Below are 16,884 nucleotides of genomic sequence, written 5' to 3'. Positions count from 1 at the left end.
CCCAGTTTCCTCATCTGCATAAGGGGGATAATGAGTCCGCCTGATAGGGCTGTTATGGCTATTGAATGAGATGATCTCTGGGAAGTTTTTTAGCACAATGCCTGGTCCATATTAAGCATTTAAAAACCAGTATTATTACTATTGTCGTTATTATTGTGCTAGCCCAAGGGATCTGTGATTGTTCATATCAGTGAGCTTAGGGGTGTCTGCCCCTTACTCCTGATTATCAAGGAACATTAAATTTATTTATTTCTCAAACAAACAAGTATACAGCACTTTCTAGGTGCCAGGCAACTGTTCGAAGTCCTTTACAAACATTAACTCATTTACTCTTCGTAACAACACTTTTGCTCTGATCTCTCCTAAACAGGTAAGGGAACTGAGGCCCAGAGAGGTTAACTGACTTGCTCAAGTTCACCTTGCTTGAAAGAGCCAGGATTTCCAGCCAGGCAGTGTGACCCAGAGCTAGGGGCCCAGAGTAGGCTATGCCTCTGAGAAAGGCAGTGAGGTGGAGTAGAAAGAGGCTGGCTGAATCCCCTCTCCTGCACCTACCAGCTGTGTGATCTGGGCAAGGTTACCCACACAGTCTAGTCTTAAGAATCCTTACCTGTAGAGTGCGGGTAATACACCTACCTTGCTGGGATGTCGTGAGGGTTAGCGATAATGACAGACTCTTGGTGCCTGGCATGTAGTACATGCTAAAGAAATGGTAGCTATTTCTACCGCTGTTGCCTTTAGATTCACTCAGGTTAGGATTAGCACAGAGGTAGCCAGGGCATTGAAGACAAAGGAAATGTGACTGGTTTACTCCCAGGAAATAGCACCTAGAGAACTGGGTGCCGGCATGACCAGAGGCCCCTCCCTCGGTGTCCCATCCCCGCCTCCACCAATGAAGGGGCCAGACAGACGGGTGGTGTGGGAGTTCGGAGACTCAGGTTCTAGTTTCAGACCTAAGAGGCTACGGGTCCCCGTGCGAGCATTTAGTTTAACTCATTTCTGCACAAATGAATTAAACTCTAACGCCCCTTCCGACTCCCAATTCTGTGACGGGGGTTCGTGGGATTGTCACTCCGCTGAAGGTTTCAGGATCCTCACAGAATTCGACCTCTGCCTGAGGCCCTGTCCCCAAGTGGGAGACGTGTGTGTGTGTGTGTGTGTGTGTGTGTGTGCGCGCGCGTGTGTGTGGGAACTGAGGAAGGTGCGTCCCGGGGAAGCGGCAGTGGGGGAGGAAGGAGGCTGGGCTGGGTGGGAGGACCTGAGTCTAACTCCCCGCCTGGGTTTAATGAGCCCCCGAGCTCTGTGAGGGCTGCTTTTCACCACCTTTTATTTGGTCAGACAGGGGGCTCAATAAATCTTTAGTTCTGTGGACTCCCCTCACGGAATGGTTGAAGGAGAAAGCTTTTTGCAAATGACTAGAAAGCCCTTTGCAAATATAAAGTGCTTATTTAGATGCAAACTAAAAATCCAAGGTGCCTGTGACTCATCTGGTACCTATTGTGCTCGCTGCAGAGACGCGGAGGCTTGCCTGTGTGATGGGTGCCGTTTGAGAGCCACTTAAAGAACTCCCTGGTGAATGAATTTGGTTGCATTATTCCTGGGCTCCTTGCAGAGGACTCGAATTCTCACCGCTTGCTCGGATCTTGTCCTGCTCCTTTGACACTTTCTCAGCCCTCTCCCCGAGTTAGTTCTGACCCAGGATGTGGCGGGAGGGGTCTGCCCTACTGGGAGGCAAGGAGCCAAGGGCGGGTTAGGGGGTTGTGCTCACCCACTCTGCTTTTTAAAAAAGAAAAGGCGGCATTAATCCCAGCATCCAGAGCTATGCCTACGAATCTAATGACAATGGCATTACTTGCTTTCAAAAACCCTTTTATCATTTCCTTTTCTTTCCTATCTCTTACCACCCTGTTATTACAGATCAGGGCTTCATGACCAAAAAATGCTGAATCCATTTGGTCAAGTTTGTCAGACGGGTGACTAGCATTGTGTGAAGACCAAAGGTCTGCATGAATGACTGCATTTTTAATGAATTGACCAACTATTTGGCATCCCATGAACAGAATTTAATGCTGTGTACTGCAAACTGCTGTGAAGGATAATGGAGACAGCTTTTCCAAGGCCTATTTTCAGTCCTAGAAGAGAATGGAGGCTCCATTTTGAAGTTTGGTGAGGACTGGTTCATATAGACCTACAGGCCAAGAGGGGTGCATCCTTGTGCTTTGCGGTCTAAGGCAGGACTTGTTCCTCAGGTTGCAGGTAGGTGAACGCTATGCATTCTGGGAGTTCTCCCTGTATGGGACAGAAGCCAGTTCAAGCTTTGTTCTTGTTGATTGTGTCTACTAGGTGGTGCAAGTAGAAGCGTGTGTTAAGCATGACCGCTGCCAGCAAAATGGTGCTTTTGTGCAAGTTACAAAAAGATACCCTCTCCTGGCTGGTAAAGGGCACCCTCTCTTGGTTTACTCAAGGCTTGGCAATGAAGCCCTTGGCTGAATTCAGTTCCCACACTCCAGTGCACAGCCTGCACAGCCTCACCTGCCAGCCGCACGTGTGAGAATGTGTGTGGGTGGAGTGTATAGGCACACTTTCCAAGATGGTAGACGGTAGGGTTGGAACTGAAAGGCTGGGAGGGGGCTGTCCCAGAGCCTCTTCTAGAAGCTCTCTTTATACAGTTCTTCCCTCCCTCCTCCAAGGCTGATCTGATCCTACTCTCTCATGTCCTTCCTGAAGGTGCATATTTGTGGTATAAGCATTGACTACCCTCAGGCAGGGACCACCGGATTCAGGATTCAGTTAATATTCCCTTTTTTTTTTTGTCCACGCCATGTGGCTTGCGGAATCTTAGTTCCCTTACCAGGGACTGAACCTGTGCCCTCGGCAGTGAAAGCGTGGAGACCTAACCACTGGACCGCCAGGGAAATTCCCTGGTTTAATATTCCTTGTTCAAAGCTCTGTAATAGGCACAGCAGGGAGATTCACAAGTAATGAGGAACTAGGATGATATAATAGTTTGGGGTGGTGGAGGTGATGATCTAGCAAACCAGATGCAGTCTATTACTTCTGTAAATGATATATTTCTGAAAGCACATACTAAAACATGTACTAAATGTCCGGAAATCACACAAAAGACTTAGATGTTATTGGAGGAATTCTGTTCTCAGAGAGCTAAAAATATTATAAAATCACTAACTATCCCTTCACTGTTTAACAGCTTTATCAAGGTATAATTTGCATACCACACAATTCATCTAAGTATACAAATCAGTGTGGAATTTTTGGGTATATTTACAGAGTTATGCAACTGTATCCCTTTTTTTTAAAACACATTCTTTAATGGTATTAGTTTCAGCATTATGGACACATTCTTTAATTTTCCTTCTCAGGCTAGCCAATCAAGTAATAAAAGTCAAGTGATAGCCAAGCAAATGATAAAAGTCAAAAGCCCACCGAGTTGACTGGTTGGGTTTGCAGTATCACTAGAGGATAGGGTTTTCATGCCCATTCTTTGGTTACACACATGCAAGGAAGTGTAGGGTTGTTGATACAGAAGGCACAACAGTGGGTCACGTGAATGTCACACTTGGGGACATGAGGAGGACGTGCATTAGGACTCCTGCAAAGGGAGCCTGGAGATGCCACAACATGGTTACAGAGGAAGCACTGTGAGAGTACAGGGGAGACTGAATTAAGCTGTAGACATTTGGAAGGGCTTCACGGAAAAGGGGGCCGGTGTGATCGGCCTTGGAGCATGAGAGGGCTAGAGGGCAACCCAGAAAGAGATGAGATTGAAAAAGTAATGTGAGGCCATATTGTGGAAAACTTTGAATCTTAGGCTGTGAAGGTAACTTCAGTTTTTATTCCACAGGCCAGGGAGACACTGAAGGGTTTTGAGTAGGGCAATAGACATTCGGGCTTTACTTCTGGGGGAATAATTCTGAGAGTGGTTGAAGGGCCAATTAGGAGGCTGTGGCAGAAGTCTAGGTGGGAGGTCATAGGAGCCCAAAATAAGCAGGTGAGGTAAGAAAGGAAAGATGGGTCACATTTAGAAAGCATTTCAGAAATAGAGTCTGTAAGCGTTGATTGCTTAGATGTGGGAGATGAGGAAGAGAAAGGAGTCGAACAAAATCCAAGTTTTCAGAAGAATGATGTTGCCAGTAAGAGATCATCAGGTCAAGATGGTTTGGTGCGGTGATGGTTTGATGGTTTGGTTTTCAACATTTTGCCTTGTAGGAGCCAGTGGTATATCCAGGCAGTAATGTGGTCTGGACATCAGGGGAGAAATTAGGGGTGAGGCTGGAGCTTTGAGGAGGCTTAGCACAAAGCCTACGATTGTTAACTTGGAGTCAGATAGACATGAATTCAAATCCTGGCACTGCTTCTTATCAGCTGTGTGACTTGGTGCAAATTCCTTAATTAGCCTAAGAAGCTGGAAATGAAGATAGTAATAGCACCTGAGAGTTGTTGTGAAGGGGAAATGAGTTAAGGCTTTGTCGTGCCTTAGCACGATGTGCTAAATTCGCAATAGATGGCAGATTTTATTTGGGGTCACCTGTTGGAGCTATGGAGTGGATGGATAATATTCCTGGGAGAGACTGTAGGAAAAGAAGAGGTGGACGGGGACTCGGAGGAGGGAAGATCGGAGGCTGTTGACTGGCAACAGGGGCCATAAGCTCGAAAGTGACTTCCTTTCCCCAGGGCGCTCACTGGGCCCGGAGATGTCCTTGGGGGCCATGGCAGATCTAAGACTCAGGAAGGGGAAAGGGAAAGAGGAGAGGAAACTGAAAGAGAGGGGAAGAGAGGAACAGAGGTCCCCAGAGCCAGGGCGGTACACTCTTAGGGACAGAGAATAATGTTACTCTGGTGGAACACATGAAGGCTCTAGTCAAAATCACAGAAATCCACTCCAGCAACCAAAAGGCAATTCTAAAAAACATTGTTCTTTACTTGTTTTTCTTAAACTCTATGAAGGAAATAAATAAATAGGGCACAGCCACATTTTCTAAAATTACCATTCTCCACTCCTCTCTTCCCCCTCACCGGTACTCCCAAGCCCCCAAGCTTTCCTCTCTGCTCTCTGTCTTTCACCCCTGCTGTCTCTATCTCCCTCCCTTTGCCAAAACACAATAACAGCAGGAACAGTCTCTCCTAACTGTGTCAACTCATCTCACCTCTTTGTCCCCCTCACCCTTTCTCCCCACAAAAAATTAGGAATCACAAAAGCCCCAAGGGTGGTGGAAAAGCAAAACCAGAATCCTCTGGGGGAAAGGAAAGCTCATAGGATAGTTATTTCTCTCCTGTCACAGGAGTTTCCTCTCACCTACAAACCATCGCTTAAAAGAAAAAAAGGAGAAAAGAAAATGTCCCAGAGTTAAGTTGTACATGGCAGTGACCCCAGTGCCCTCAGATGCGAAGCCTGTGCCTTGAATATAGCAAGAGCAGCTTCCCTAGGTGGTTTCCCTCGCCACCTGACCTAGGCCACCTCTCTCCTGAGTCTGGAAGGGAAGCCCAGCCTTACCTGTCGATGCTGATGGCACAGAGGTTCAGGATGCTGGCTGTACACATCATGACATCCAGAGTGACGAAAACATCACAGCAAACTCGGCTGAAATTCCAGACTCCACCTGTCACCTGGGTATCAGAGACAAGGATGTTAGTGTTTCCCCCCAGCGAAGAGACAACTACCCACTCAACTCTACCACCTTCCCTAGGCTGCCCTGCACAGACGCAGACATGCCCTCCCTGTTGGTACAACATCATTACCAAGGGTAGGCATCAAGGGACTGTCAGGCTGCCCAAGACTGGTCGCCCAAGAAAGGACAAATCCACAGAATGTTAGTGCTGGAAGGGATCTTCCAAATCAATTAGTCCAGCATTTCTCAAAGTGGGGTCCACAGGGGGGCGCTCATGAAAGATGTAGATTTCTGAACCCTTCCTTAGACCTCCTGAGTCACAGTCTCTGGATCTGGGGCCCATGAATCTTCGTTTTTAAATAAATAAACCCCCCTGTCTCCCATCACACCAAGGTCTGTGAATTGCTGATCTGGTTCAAACTCAGGAGGCAACTAAAGCTCATCGTGGTTAAGTGATATGCCCATAGATGCACAGCTGGGAGTGAAAGAACTTGGGTGACTGCCAGATGTGTGCACCGTGCCAAAACTGCCTCTCTGAAGCCCTCCGCCCAGTGGAGAGCTCACCATGTACCAGGAAATAAACTGAGAACACATTTTTCATAAAACTTACCTCCAAAATGAAAATCTATCGGGCTTCCGGTTTTGAAGCTTTAACAACATCTACAAGAGCCTATGTAAAATAAATCTGTGCCAGTGTGCCTGCCTTCGTCACCATGGTCCCACTCACCAAGAGGTCAGGGGGAAGGTGTGTCCAGGGCATTGGAAAGGGGCCCAGATCCTCTTTATTATTCACGGAATCACTGAGGATAGTTCTGACCTCACGCAATTACACATGTGTTCCAAGCTCCATAACTCCTCCGAGTAACACTTATAAGTAAGTCAGGAATTTAGGTAAATTAAGTTATATTCTAGCACATTTCTATTTTATTTAAAATTTTTTTTACATTACCTAATTGAGCCAGAGAGATATGCTAGGGAGATTATCACTTTCATCCGCAAATGCCACTCTTGGGGCCCCAAGGCTTTTGTGCATTTGCCAGCTTCCTGCCCTTGGGGCTGCCATTCTTGGGCACCACGGTTCTCAAGGGGAAACCTGTGAAGCTTTGTACCCCAGGCTGTAGCTGGGTGTTCATGTTATCTCTGCTGGGCAGGCCCAATGTCTATTCAAGAGAAAAGGGAGTGAAACATAGGTACAGTAGCCTCTGAAGTAGCTTCTCAAGGAAAAGAGCTACAAAAAATAGTGCATGAAGATGCTGTTGGCCCTCTGTCTAATTTTTCTCATCCAAGATGCTGGTTATATCACCAGGCCACTTGACTATACATCATTGTTTTATGGCACTAATGCAAGTTCCTGAAAGGCTCTCTCTCTTTCCCCTTCCCTACTAATTTCTTTCCCCTTAGATTTATTTCCTTTTCAGCATTTGATCTTTTCCCTATATTTGGTCATTTCCAAGCTCTATTATGAGAAACTCTGACCAAAAATATTTTGTTTAAAAGCAACAATGAAAAGTTCAAACTAGTGATGAAGTCGTCATTTTTGTTCATTTAGTTGTGGATTTACTTTCTCTCCTTTAGTCCAACCATTTGGCTCTATGTAAATAAAAGACTAATATGAATTTTAAAGGAATTCTGAGAATGCAAACTTTTATAAAGGGACATGTATAGTCATAACACAATGAGAGGAACGAGGAGAATAGAAGATGGTTTTGCTCAATCCATAGGACAGTTGTATGCTGTAAAAGCTTCTTGCAAAAGGTAAAATTTGTATACTAAATCTCTTTTAACATATGTTTACTATGCAATTTACATCTTAAATTGGGGAAAACCACTTTTTTTTTTGCAAAATTGTGAGTGCCTGTTTGTGTACATATGTTGGGGGACAGTGTAGGTGAGAGAGGATCATTAGAACAATAGAAAACTGCAGGCTTGCTGGATGTTCTGTTTGTTCATTCATTTGTTTGCTCATTTGTCCATTCATTCATTCATAAAGCAAGTGCTTGTGAAACTCCTAATACTTAGTTCATTGGAGGAGGGTATGTTATGTGCTTTAAATTTTTAAAATTTATTTATTTAATTTATTTATTTTTGACTGTGTTGGGTCTTCATTGCTGTGCGTGGGCTTTCTCTAGTTGTGGTGAGCAGAGGCTACTCTTCGTTGCGGGTGTGTGGGCTTCTCATTGCAGTGGCTTCTCTTGTTGTGGAGCGCAGGCTCTAGGCGTGCTGGCTTCAGTAGTCGTGGCTCGTGGGCTCTAGAGCGCAAGCTCAGTAGTTGTGGCGCACGGGCTTAGTTGCTCTGAGGCATGTGGGATCTTACCAGCCCAGGGCTCAAACCTGTGTCTCCTGCATTGGCAGGCAGATTCTTAACCATTGCACCACCAGGGAAGCCCTGTTACGTGTTTTAAGAGGTTTTTAAAAAAGATCTTCAGGCCCTGTTCTTGAAGAGAACTGGAGAAGCAAGGCATTCTTAAATAAAGTAGAGATCATCATGAGATCCTAAAATCGTTAATACAAGCTAACATTTATTGAGAACTCAATCTATGTGTGTCACCAACCCATATGACCCATTCCAGAAAGTTCTATAACTTTGAAACATAGATTCTGATAACTCGATAACTGAATTTTTAAAAACTGTATATGCTCTTAAAGCTTTTTGAGGACAAATTATACACTTATTTGATAGGAGATTAAATGACTGCAACTTAATCAACCTGATAGGAGCAGGGACTTGTACTTGTCTGCTGCTGCATCCAGGCTCCTAGAGCAACGCCCAGCCTGCAAATATATTCTGACAGAACGAATGGTCTCTGACATAATCTGTGTTAATTCTAATAATTACTGATGTCTGAACTTTACATACATGGCCTCTATTGCTGATTATGGTCCTGTGAGAGAAGACTATGGTTATCTTCATTGCAGAGAAAGAAACTAAAGCTTGGAGAGGTTCAGTACCTTGCCCAGAGAGGCATGGCTATAGAGGCAGATGGGGCACTGGAATGTAGGTTGTTACACACCTGCTGTATGGGGGGTGTCAGGCGAGGAGGGGGCAGCTGTTGGAAAGGGATGGAAGTGGGTGGACACAAGGGAGAAGGAGAAAACCATGTGCCATCAAGGATTTTTGTGTGACAGACCGCGTCAACCCCCTTCTAGGGAATGAGACACCTCCTTCTGATTGCTTGTATCCCAGGGTTGTAGAAAAACAGCACAAAACAGTGGGGGCTACTGACTTTGGGGCCTAGTGAAAGTATGTACCTGGCAGATTTCTTTGGTCCCTGGTTTCTTGAGCCCCTAAGGACCAAAGCCCTCAAGCTGCCCTCTGGCTTCCAGGCCCCCACTGTGCTACCCCATTCTGGCTCTCCTCTCATGCTGTCTCCAACTCTGCCAGCAAAATCCCCATTCACTCCTTGATCTCAGCTAAGTGTCAAGAAGACAACAACCTGATTAGCTAATTTAAGTAATTCCCGCTAAGGTGCCATCACTTGGTTTTCCCTAATTGGTGGGATGTGTAATGGAAATGCTTAAGTCCTCCATGCCAAGTAAATAACAGTGAACGATCAATAAAGAGCTGAAAGGGCCAAGAACATGCTAAGTAACTCTTACAGCAAGCAAATGAGGTAAATGTTCTCTCCAGTTTATAGATAAAGAAATGGAGTCTGAGAGGGGTTGAATAATTTGCCTAAGGACACACAGCTAGTAAAAGTAGCTGGAATTTCAAACCCTTAATATCAACCATTACTCTATTTTGCCTCTCAGAGGTCAGCACCCCAACACGCTGCTTCTGGGAAGTGTACAGTTTAACTCCATTCTCATATCATAGGAGGGAGAAGAGTTGGCATTGGTCCGTCTACCCACCCACATAGCCGGCGTTCACTGAGGGCCCATTATAGGGCTGATACCTTGCTGGGGTAGGTGTACTGAAATGAATTAAACCTGTTTTTGTTCCCAGGGCCTCAGAATATAGTGTCTGTGTGTTAGGGGGAGTCATGTGTGAATGGGAAGGGGTGAACTGAGGGCCCAGGAGATGGACGCTAAGAAAATAACTATGATACAATATGATAAGTGCTGACAGTGAGATGAGTACTACAGAGTGTTGGGAGAACATGAAAGGTAAAGTGATTTTTGAAATTAAAGCAGAAGCAAAGCAAAGCAAAAAAAAAAAAAAAATCTGATTGATTTAAGGCTTTTTAGAAACATGATTCTACCTTTTCCCTAAATTTCAATGAATAACTCACTTTGGAATTAAACAGCAGGCAGATGGTGTTACTCTCACTTGCTAATGAATATAACTAACTCCCTTTGGCAATACAGAAGGTGGGAGAAGCAAGAGTGTCTTCAGGTACTGAAGTTGGCTATTGATTTTCAACAGACACAGCCTAAGGCAGCATTTCCCAAATTTTCTGATAAGGCAGCATTTCCCAAATCACCTGAGGCTCTTGTTAAAATGATTCTTAGGCCCTACTCAGAATAATAAGTCCCTCCAGTGATTTTTGCTGCCTGGGAGGGTTGGGAAATGCTGGCTCTAGGGGATGTGGGGGGCATGACTTTGTTCCTAAAGAATATATATATATATATATATATATATATATATATATATATATATAACTGAGTCACTTTGCTGTGCAGCAGAAATGAATGCAACATTGTAAATCAACTGTACTGTAGTAAAATTAAAAAATATATATATATAAAAAGAAAGAAATGGTTGTCCCTAGAGCTCCTTAAGCATTCTTTATCCCTTGGATGCCTTTGGCCTCATAGTTCCTTCTCAGAAGAATGTTTTTAAATGCATGAAATAAAATACAGTGGATCACAAAGGATAGTGATTATATCAAAATATAGTTACCAAAGTTTTTTTTAAAAAAGATATGTGATTTTTTAAGAATGCACTAAATGACAAGACCTAGTAGTTTCAAAGCACTGATGAGTGTAAATGGTATTTTGGGGTCTGCAAAAACTGTAATGCGATTTGAAAATATAAATATCTGTGATTTCCACTGGGGACGCTAAGGATTTCTTCTGCTGTGGGTTGATGCTGACATTCATAATTGAAGGAAGTGCTTAATTTCGGTTTAGTGAAAATAAAGAAGTAATTTTATTTATATCCAAGTTGATGGACTCCCCAGGTTAAGAACTCCTGTTCTAAGGGATGGATTTTTAGTTGTTTGGGGGAGATATCCAAGGAGCAAAGATGGAATTACTTCTCTAATTAGCCTCTTCATTCCATTTTTGTTTGCCACATTTGAAATCCTTTATTTCTTCCTCCCTCCCTCCCTCCCTCCCTTCCCTCCTTCCTTCCTTCCTTCCTTCTTTTCTTTTCTTTTTTTTTTGCAGGAGGGGATTGCTGTGGGGCATAATAGGGTACTAAATAAGGATTTTTCACTTCTCTGAATCCCAGTTTCCTCATCTGTGAAATGGGGTTTTTACAGATTAGTGGTTCCTACCTGTCAGTTTGTAGCAGATGGCCAGCTGGCTGCACAAATCAGCTGGGGTGGGAATGGGCCTGGGACTAAGGACTTGTTACAATTGCTATAGCCTTTCAGGACCACCCCTAGAAATTCCGGTTTGGTAGATCTGGGGTAGACCCATCAGTCTGTATTTTGAACAAGCAGCTCCCCGTAATAAAGGTTTAGCTCAAAGTTGAGGTTCATGAGAGTCATGGAGGAGCTCTTTTAAAGTGCAGACCCTGAGGCCCATGCCCACAGAGAATCCCGGTCACTGGGATGTGGCCAGAAATTTCTTGAGGTTGGATCATACTTTAGAAATGACAGCGGAAATACTCTCCAAGCCTTTCCAGCTTTCATAGTCTATGACTTCCATCAAAATCCAGACTTTGGTGAAGAGACTGTGAGAAGCTCCTGCTTTTGTTTTCCAGCAGGGAGCTTTTAAATTGCTATCATCTGGGGTTTTTTGAACAATGGTAAAATTCTTCTTAAAAAAGTCTTTATTTTTAATAATCAATATCATTACAAGGTCCAAAGGCACCTGTCTCCCAAAACAGCACTGCCCCTTCCTGTCGTCACTCTCTGACCTTCGATCAGGCTCTCTATGGCGAGTTTCCCTGCCTGAACCCACTTGGCACTTTTTTGCTTGTTTATATTCCCTAACCCTCAAATCTTTTCTCCAGTCCACACTGGGACCCCAGTACCCTGAGCTTAGTATTCTAAATGTTCCCCCGGTTGCTTATGCTGCCTTTCTGCCCTGATACAAGTGTATTAAACATCACAAAAGGTGCTTAACCCAGTGGAACAAAATGGAATGTTCGTGCTTAGAGAGGGAGCTCCAAACAGACTGCAGCTTCTAGAGCAGGAAATTAAAAACTTGAGAGGGAATCTGAGATGGAACTATTTGGTACAGAACAGAAAAGAGTTTTCATGAAAATGCTGCAAACTGAATTACAGAGATGGCCAGGCCAGGGCCCTCTGGAATATAATTTACTCTGAGGTCACCTGCAGGGTTCTTACCCTCAACTTCTCTGCTAGGCCTGAGGACTGAGGAAACTGAAGAAGGTCAGTGTACCTTCATGATGAGAATGGTACCAGCGAAGGCCACTGTGGTGCACACTTGCTGACTGTCTTCTTTCCTCTTTCCAATTGTCCTTGGATTCCACTGGGAATCCCTGAGATTCCTGAGCAGTTGATGTGTCCTATGGAAGGTACACATAACCTATCCTAAACTGACTATTCTATTCAGTGATTAGTTCAGAGAAAGTCGTGTGCCATAAGCCAGTCCAATCCAAGTACATCTTGACACTTCTAGAAATTCTGGGACATGGATTTTCTCTTTTGCTGTGAATGGTGTGGTGCACACATGTGAGGTCTATAGCTTACCCTTTGCCTGTGGATAAGGTCAGTATATGGAAGAAGACAGAGCTGAGAGAACTGTAGAGAAATGGAACTGGAGCCCTGTTCAAATCGAGCCTGCAGTCCACCCTACCACAGGACTTTTAAACTTGCTGGTAGGAGAGCCAGTGCATTCTGTTCATTGTTTAAGTCAATCGGAGTTAAGGTTTCTTTTACTTAACAATAAAATTGTCTAAACTGAGATATTTATAGATCACACTTTTTAGGTATCGAAGCATTTTTTCAGTTGATGACAGTTGAGCCTAAATCAACCTTGTGAGGTAGGGAAAGTGTAGTTGTCACTTTCATTTTATTCATTTAACTCCACGCCTTCTGATTCCCAATTCTGAGTCGTTCTCATAGCACAACCCTGCATCAGAATAACATTCATCCCAGTGAATTCCAGCAGAAGCACAAAGTTATATGACATTTTATTGCCTACATCACCCCCACATCTTCTTTTTTAATAAAACCCACATTTTCACTTTTCCTTTTCTATCCTCCCTTGCATCTAAAAGTGGCCTTATGTTCCAGGTCTAGCCAATTAGACAGATGAAGTTCCTTAGGGAGAAGCTTCAAGCCACTCCAGGGAAAGGGCTTTTATTTACTTTTTCTTTTTCTGCTGTCCCCACCCATCCTATTTTTGAGTATGGCCATGATGCTTGGGGCTATGGCAGCCCTCTTGTGAGTAGCATGAGGAAGTGGGTTTGCCAAGGATGATGAACAGAAAGAATGGGAGTCTGGTCCTTGATGACACCTGAAGCAGCTGAACCAATACAAACAGAACTCCTTCCTCCAGAATTCTGTTTATGTGAGAAAAGTAACTCCTATTTGTTTAAGCCACAGTGAGTCAAATTTTCCAATATTTACAGTCAAAACATAACTCGTATATACTGGTGTCTGTCATTATGAGCCAGTTTTCCTCTGAAGGAAGGGGTCTGGCCAATGTGAGCCAATATTCCCTTCAAACAAGATGGCTACATTCAAATCAAAGCACAGGAAGCTGGGAATTTGACAGCCAATTTGGCCCCCTCATGGTGTTCTTCTCATGTTTGTTCTGTCCTCCTGGGGGCCCTCAAACCTCCAGCAGCCTCTGTGGTCAACACCGCATCCTTTCCTCTTTCCAAGGGAGCTCTGTGGTATGATCTTCTAATTACTAGACCACCTACTCATCATTAGGACAAGTTAGTGAGAGTAATACTTTTTGCTCTTCTCTGAGACACGTGAATTTATGTATTCACGATCACTTTGAGAGCTCAAAGTGCTCTTTTCTCTCGTTAAAGCACCCAGTCTACTTCTGAGGTCCACAGAAAGCAGGCAGGCATTTAAGACTAAGGGAAATATACAGACTGGGGTGGGATAGGGAGACCTGATCCTTTGGAATAGAGCCTTCTATTATCTTAACTGGTTGTCTGTTAATGATGGCTACCTAACGTCATATTCTGTCTTTTATTGAGACAGACCCTTAGTTGACTGTTGGGGAAAGTGACGTAGAGATACTAAGCTGCAATTACTAGAGCCTTGAAGCAAGTGGGTAGAACCAAAAAGAGGTCGCAAAGCCCATTTCCCAGTGGAGAGATGCCTCTGCTCCCCCAAATCTTTTTTGTATGATTTTAGACTTATGTGACCGTACTCTTGATTACTGAACACCTACCTGATATAAATAACCTGTTGGACAGAGAGCATCTTGGCTTTAATGGGGGGAAACAAGAGCTTCACCAGAGCTCTTCTCACAGAAGAGCTCTATCTCCCATAGATACAACCTGCAGGGAGTCCACTACGGCCTTTGGCAAGATCTCGTGCTGGCCCTCTGTTGCTCAGTTGCTCCTCTACGCTCAGCAGTAGAGTGGGCGTACCACCCATACTGGCAGGTGTGGCTAGAAGGGGATGCCAGGGGTATCTAGTGTGAGAAGGTCACAATGTCCATCTCTTATACCAGTATCTACAGAGGTTTGCCAATATAATCCATTCAGAGTCCTGGAAGCAATCACAAATGGACAGCCAATGAGTGCCCTGAGTGCACAGACACCAAAAGCCTGGTTTTATTTCAGAGGCAATTAAAATGCTTATCAGAGTGAAGGTTCTCTTCCTGCCTTTCTTTCTGACATTCATCCTCTGGCAGACTTAAGAATCCTTGTAATGCATAGGGATGGACAGAAACACTTTTGAGCAGGGTGTGGTGGTGTTCTGAATCACTGACTAATCCATCCACACTGGGTTGTAGCACCTAAAGTCTGCCTCATTCTTGAACAGAAACATCATATACTTCTAACTCCTTTTCAGTATCATTATTAAAAAATAAAATAAAAGTAAATAGTTCATTGTAACAATAGATGTAGCTGCAGATGGTATAAGCAGGAATGGCCCATCTAACGCATACATTGCAGACCAGATTCATTTAATCATTCATACATCAAATATTTATTTAGTACTTATTATGTGCCAGGTAGTATGTTTGGACTACAGGGAAAAAAAGAACAAAGACATAGCTTCTGACTTCAAGGATGTCTCAGCCTAATTGGGTTGACAGAAAAGTCAAGATAATTACAAGACCCTTTGACATCAGGATAATCCTAACTGGGAAAAATTAATGCATATTTTTTTCTCTGAGTATTCCCTTAGCCTTTAAATCTATCCCAATCAGCCTAGTTGTTTTTATTCTTTTCCTTTCCTTTTCTATCTCCTTGATTTCTTTCCTTAATGTCTCCCCATTGAGATCATAAGTCTAATTTTAGTTCCCAGTCATTCTTTAATATGGTTACTCGCCTAAGCAGTCTATGTTCGAGGTTTTTGCTCTCCTGTGATATGTCATACTTAATTAACTGTCATCTTCACTATTAATATTAACTGAGATATTAACTTGATGAATTTTAATTTCTCTTAATCATGGCATCATTTTGAGCCTTCATTGGATACCTTTTTAGAATGATACACAGTGCAGAGGAGAAATATTAATAGGATATTAGGGGTTTTAAAAAAATCTCTTTAGTAATTGCATGTTTTCCTGGTAGGAATATCTGTTTCTTGAACAGGTGTAGGCACCCTGATTTCCTTGTTAGCAAATGGATGTTTTGTCTTGATCACGTCCTGACTCTGTTTTGCACTTTCAAATGAAAATACTTTCAAATTTAAGAAATGTTTCTCTCCGGCAGACTTCTCCAGGGTCTGCTGCATTATCTAACTGGTGAGGGAGGCACCAAAAATATAAATTTGGTCTTTTCCTTTGGAAGCAGAGTCTGCAGAGAGCTGGTACCCAGGAGGAAAATGCTGAGTCTGAGGGCAACTGAACCATCAGAAGTCTGATCTATCTGCAGACTGTTCTTGCTCTCTTTTCCTCTCATTCAGTTAAAAAAGAAAATTGTTTTTTTTTAAATTAATTCCTCTGCCCCTACATGCCTCCTGCACATCGCCAGCCCTATATACATTGAAACACTGATGAGGATGGCCACTGGACTGCTCCCACCCCAACCCCCGTGTCTTTGCAACATGCCTGGCACAGAGAGTAAGTCTGGTGCATTTCTAGGACAAGTCCCATCACTCAAGTCCAGTCACCTGGATGCTGGAGACCTGGGGAGAGAATCATTCCCAGCTCCCTGGTTCTGACGTGGGCAAGTGATGCTGGAATAATGCTGCTCTCAGGACCTTCAGTTCCCTCATGAAAGGGAGAACGACAGGAGCTGTCCTTCCCTCCCTAGACCCTGGATCATGGCAGGGAGCAGTCTGACCCCAGACGCCGGGAGCTCACGGAAGACAAAGACAAGCACGGTCACATGGGCAGCTTGCACTTGCGACCTACTCACCTCCAGGTACACCACCCAGGGCATCACCAAGGTGGCCACCAGCAGGTCTGCCACGGCCAGGCTCACCACCAGATAGTTGGTGGTGGTCTGCAGGGCCCGTTCCTTCAGCACGGCCACACACACCAGACCATTTCCAAAGATGATGGCCAGGATGAGCACGCAGTAGGAGAGGGCGTAGTAGGCGTGTGGGCGGGCCCGGCTGGCCCCGGTGGAGTTCTCTGCCGCACACGTGGTGTTGATGTGGCCCCCGAGCTGGCTGAGAGGCGCCATAGCCCGGAGGGAGAGGAGGGGCCCCGACGCGTTTCCTGGGAGGAGATAGAAAACAATGTCGGTCAAGTCAGACTCTTTGGAGCTTGGCTGCTTTGGGTACCTTTTTTGATTTTTTGATTCGATAAATATTTTGTTGAGCACTTTCTATATGCTGGGCACTATTCTAAGCCCTGGATATACAGCAATGAAAAAAATAGATAAAAATCCCTGCCCTCATGAAGCCTCCATTCCAGAGAAGACAGTAATAAACAAGATAAATCCAAGATGTGGTATGTTCGATGATGACATGTATTTTGGAGAACAGAAAATTAGGGAAGGGGGTGAGGACAGGGTGAGGATGGTGTGTGTGTGAGC

At 44.2% G+C, this 16,884-nt stretch overlaps 1 protein-coding gene across 2 annotated transcripts in view; it reads right to left on the bottom strand.

Annotated features, from left to right (window-relative positions):
• The window catches only part of DRD3 (dopamine receptor D3), a 36,161-nt gene extending 19,631 nt beyond the window's left edge, over positions 1–16,530 (bottom strand). For both annotated transcript variants that reach the window (XM_007181902.1, XM_007181903.1), the window contains exons 1-2: positions 16,261–16,530; positions 5,510–5,622 (exon numbers count right to left, since the gene is read on the bottom strand). In XM_007181902.1, coding sequence (XP_007181964.1) covers positions 5,510–5,622; positions 16,261–16,530 — 383 coding nt within the window. The remainder of the gene's footprint in view (positions 1–5,509; positions 5,623–16,260) is intronic.
• Between the last annotated feature and the right edge of the window lie 354 nt (positions 16,531–16,884).

The sequence above is a fragment of the Balaenoptera acutorostrata genome, chromosome 4, assembly GCF_949987535.1.
Source record: "Balaenoptera acutorostrata chromosome 4, mBalAcu1.1, whole genome shotgun sequence".
NCBI classification, from domain to species: domain Eukaryota; kingdom Metazoa; phylum Chordata; class Mammalia; order Artiodactyla; family Balaenopteridae; genus Balaenoptera; species Balaenoptera acutorostrata.
This window is presented reverse-complemented; position numbering and strand designations above follow the sequence as displayed.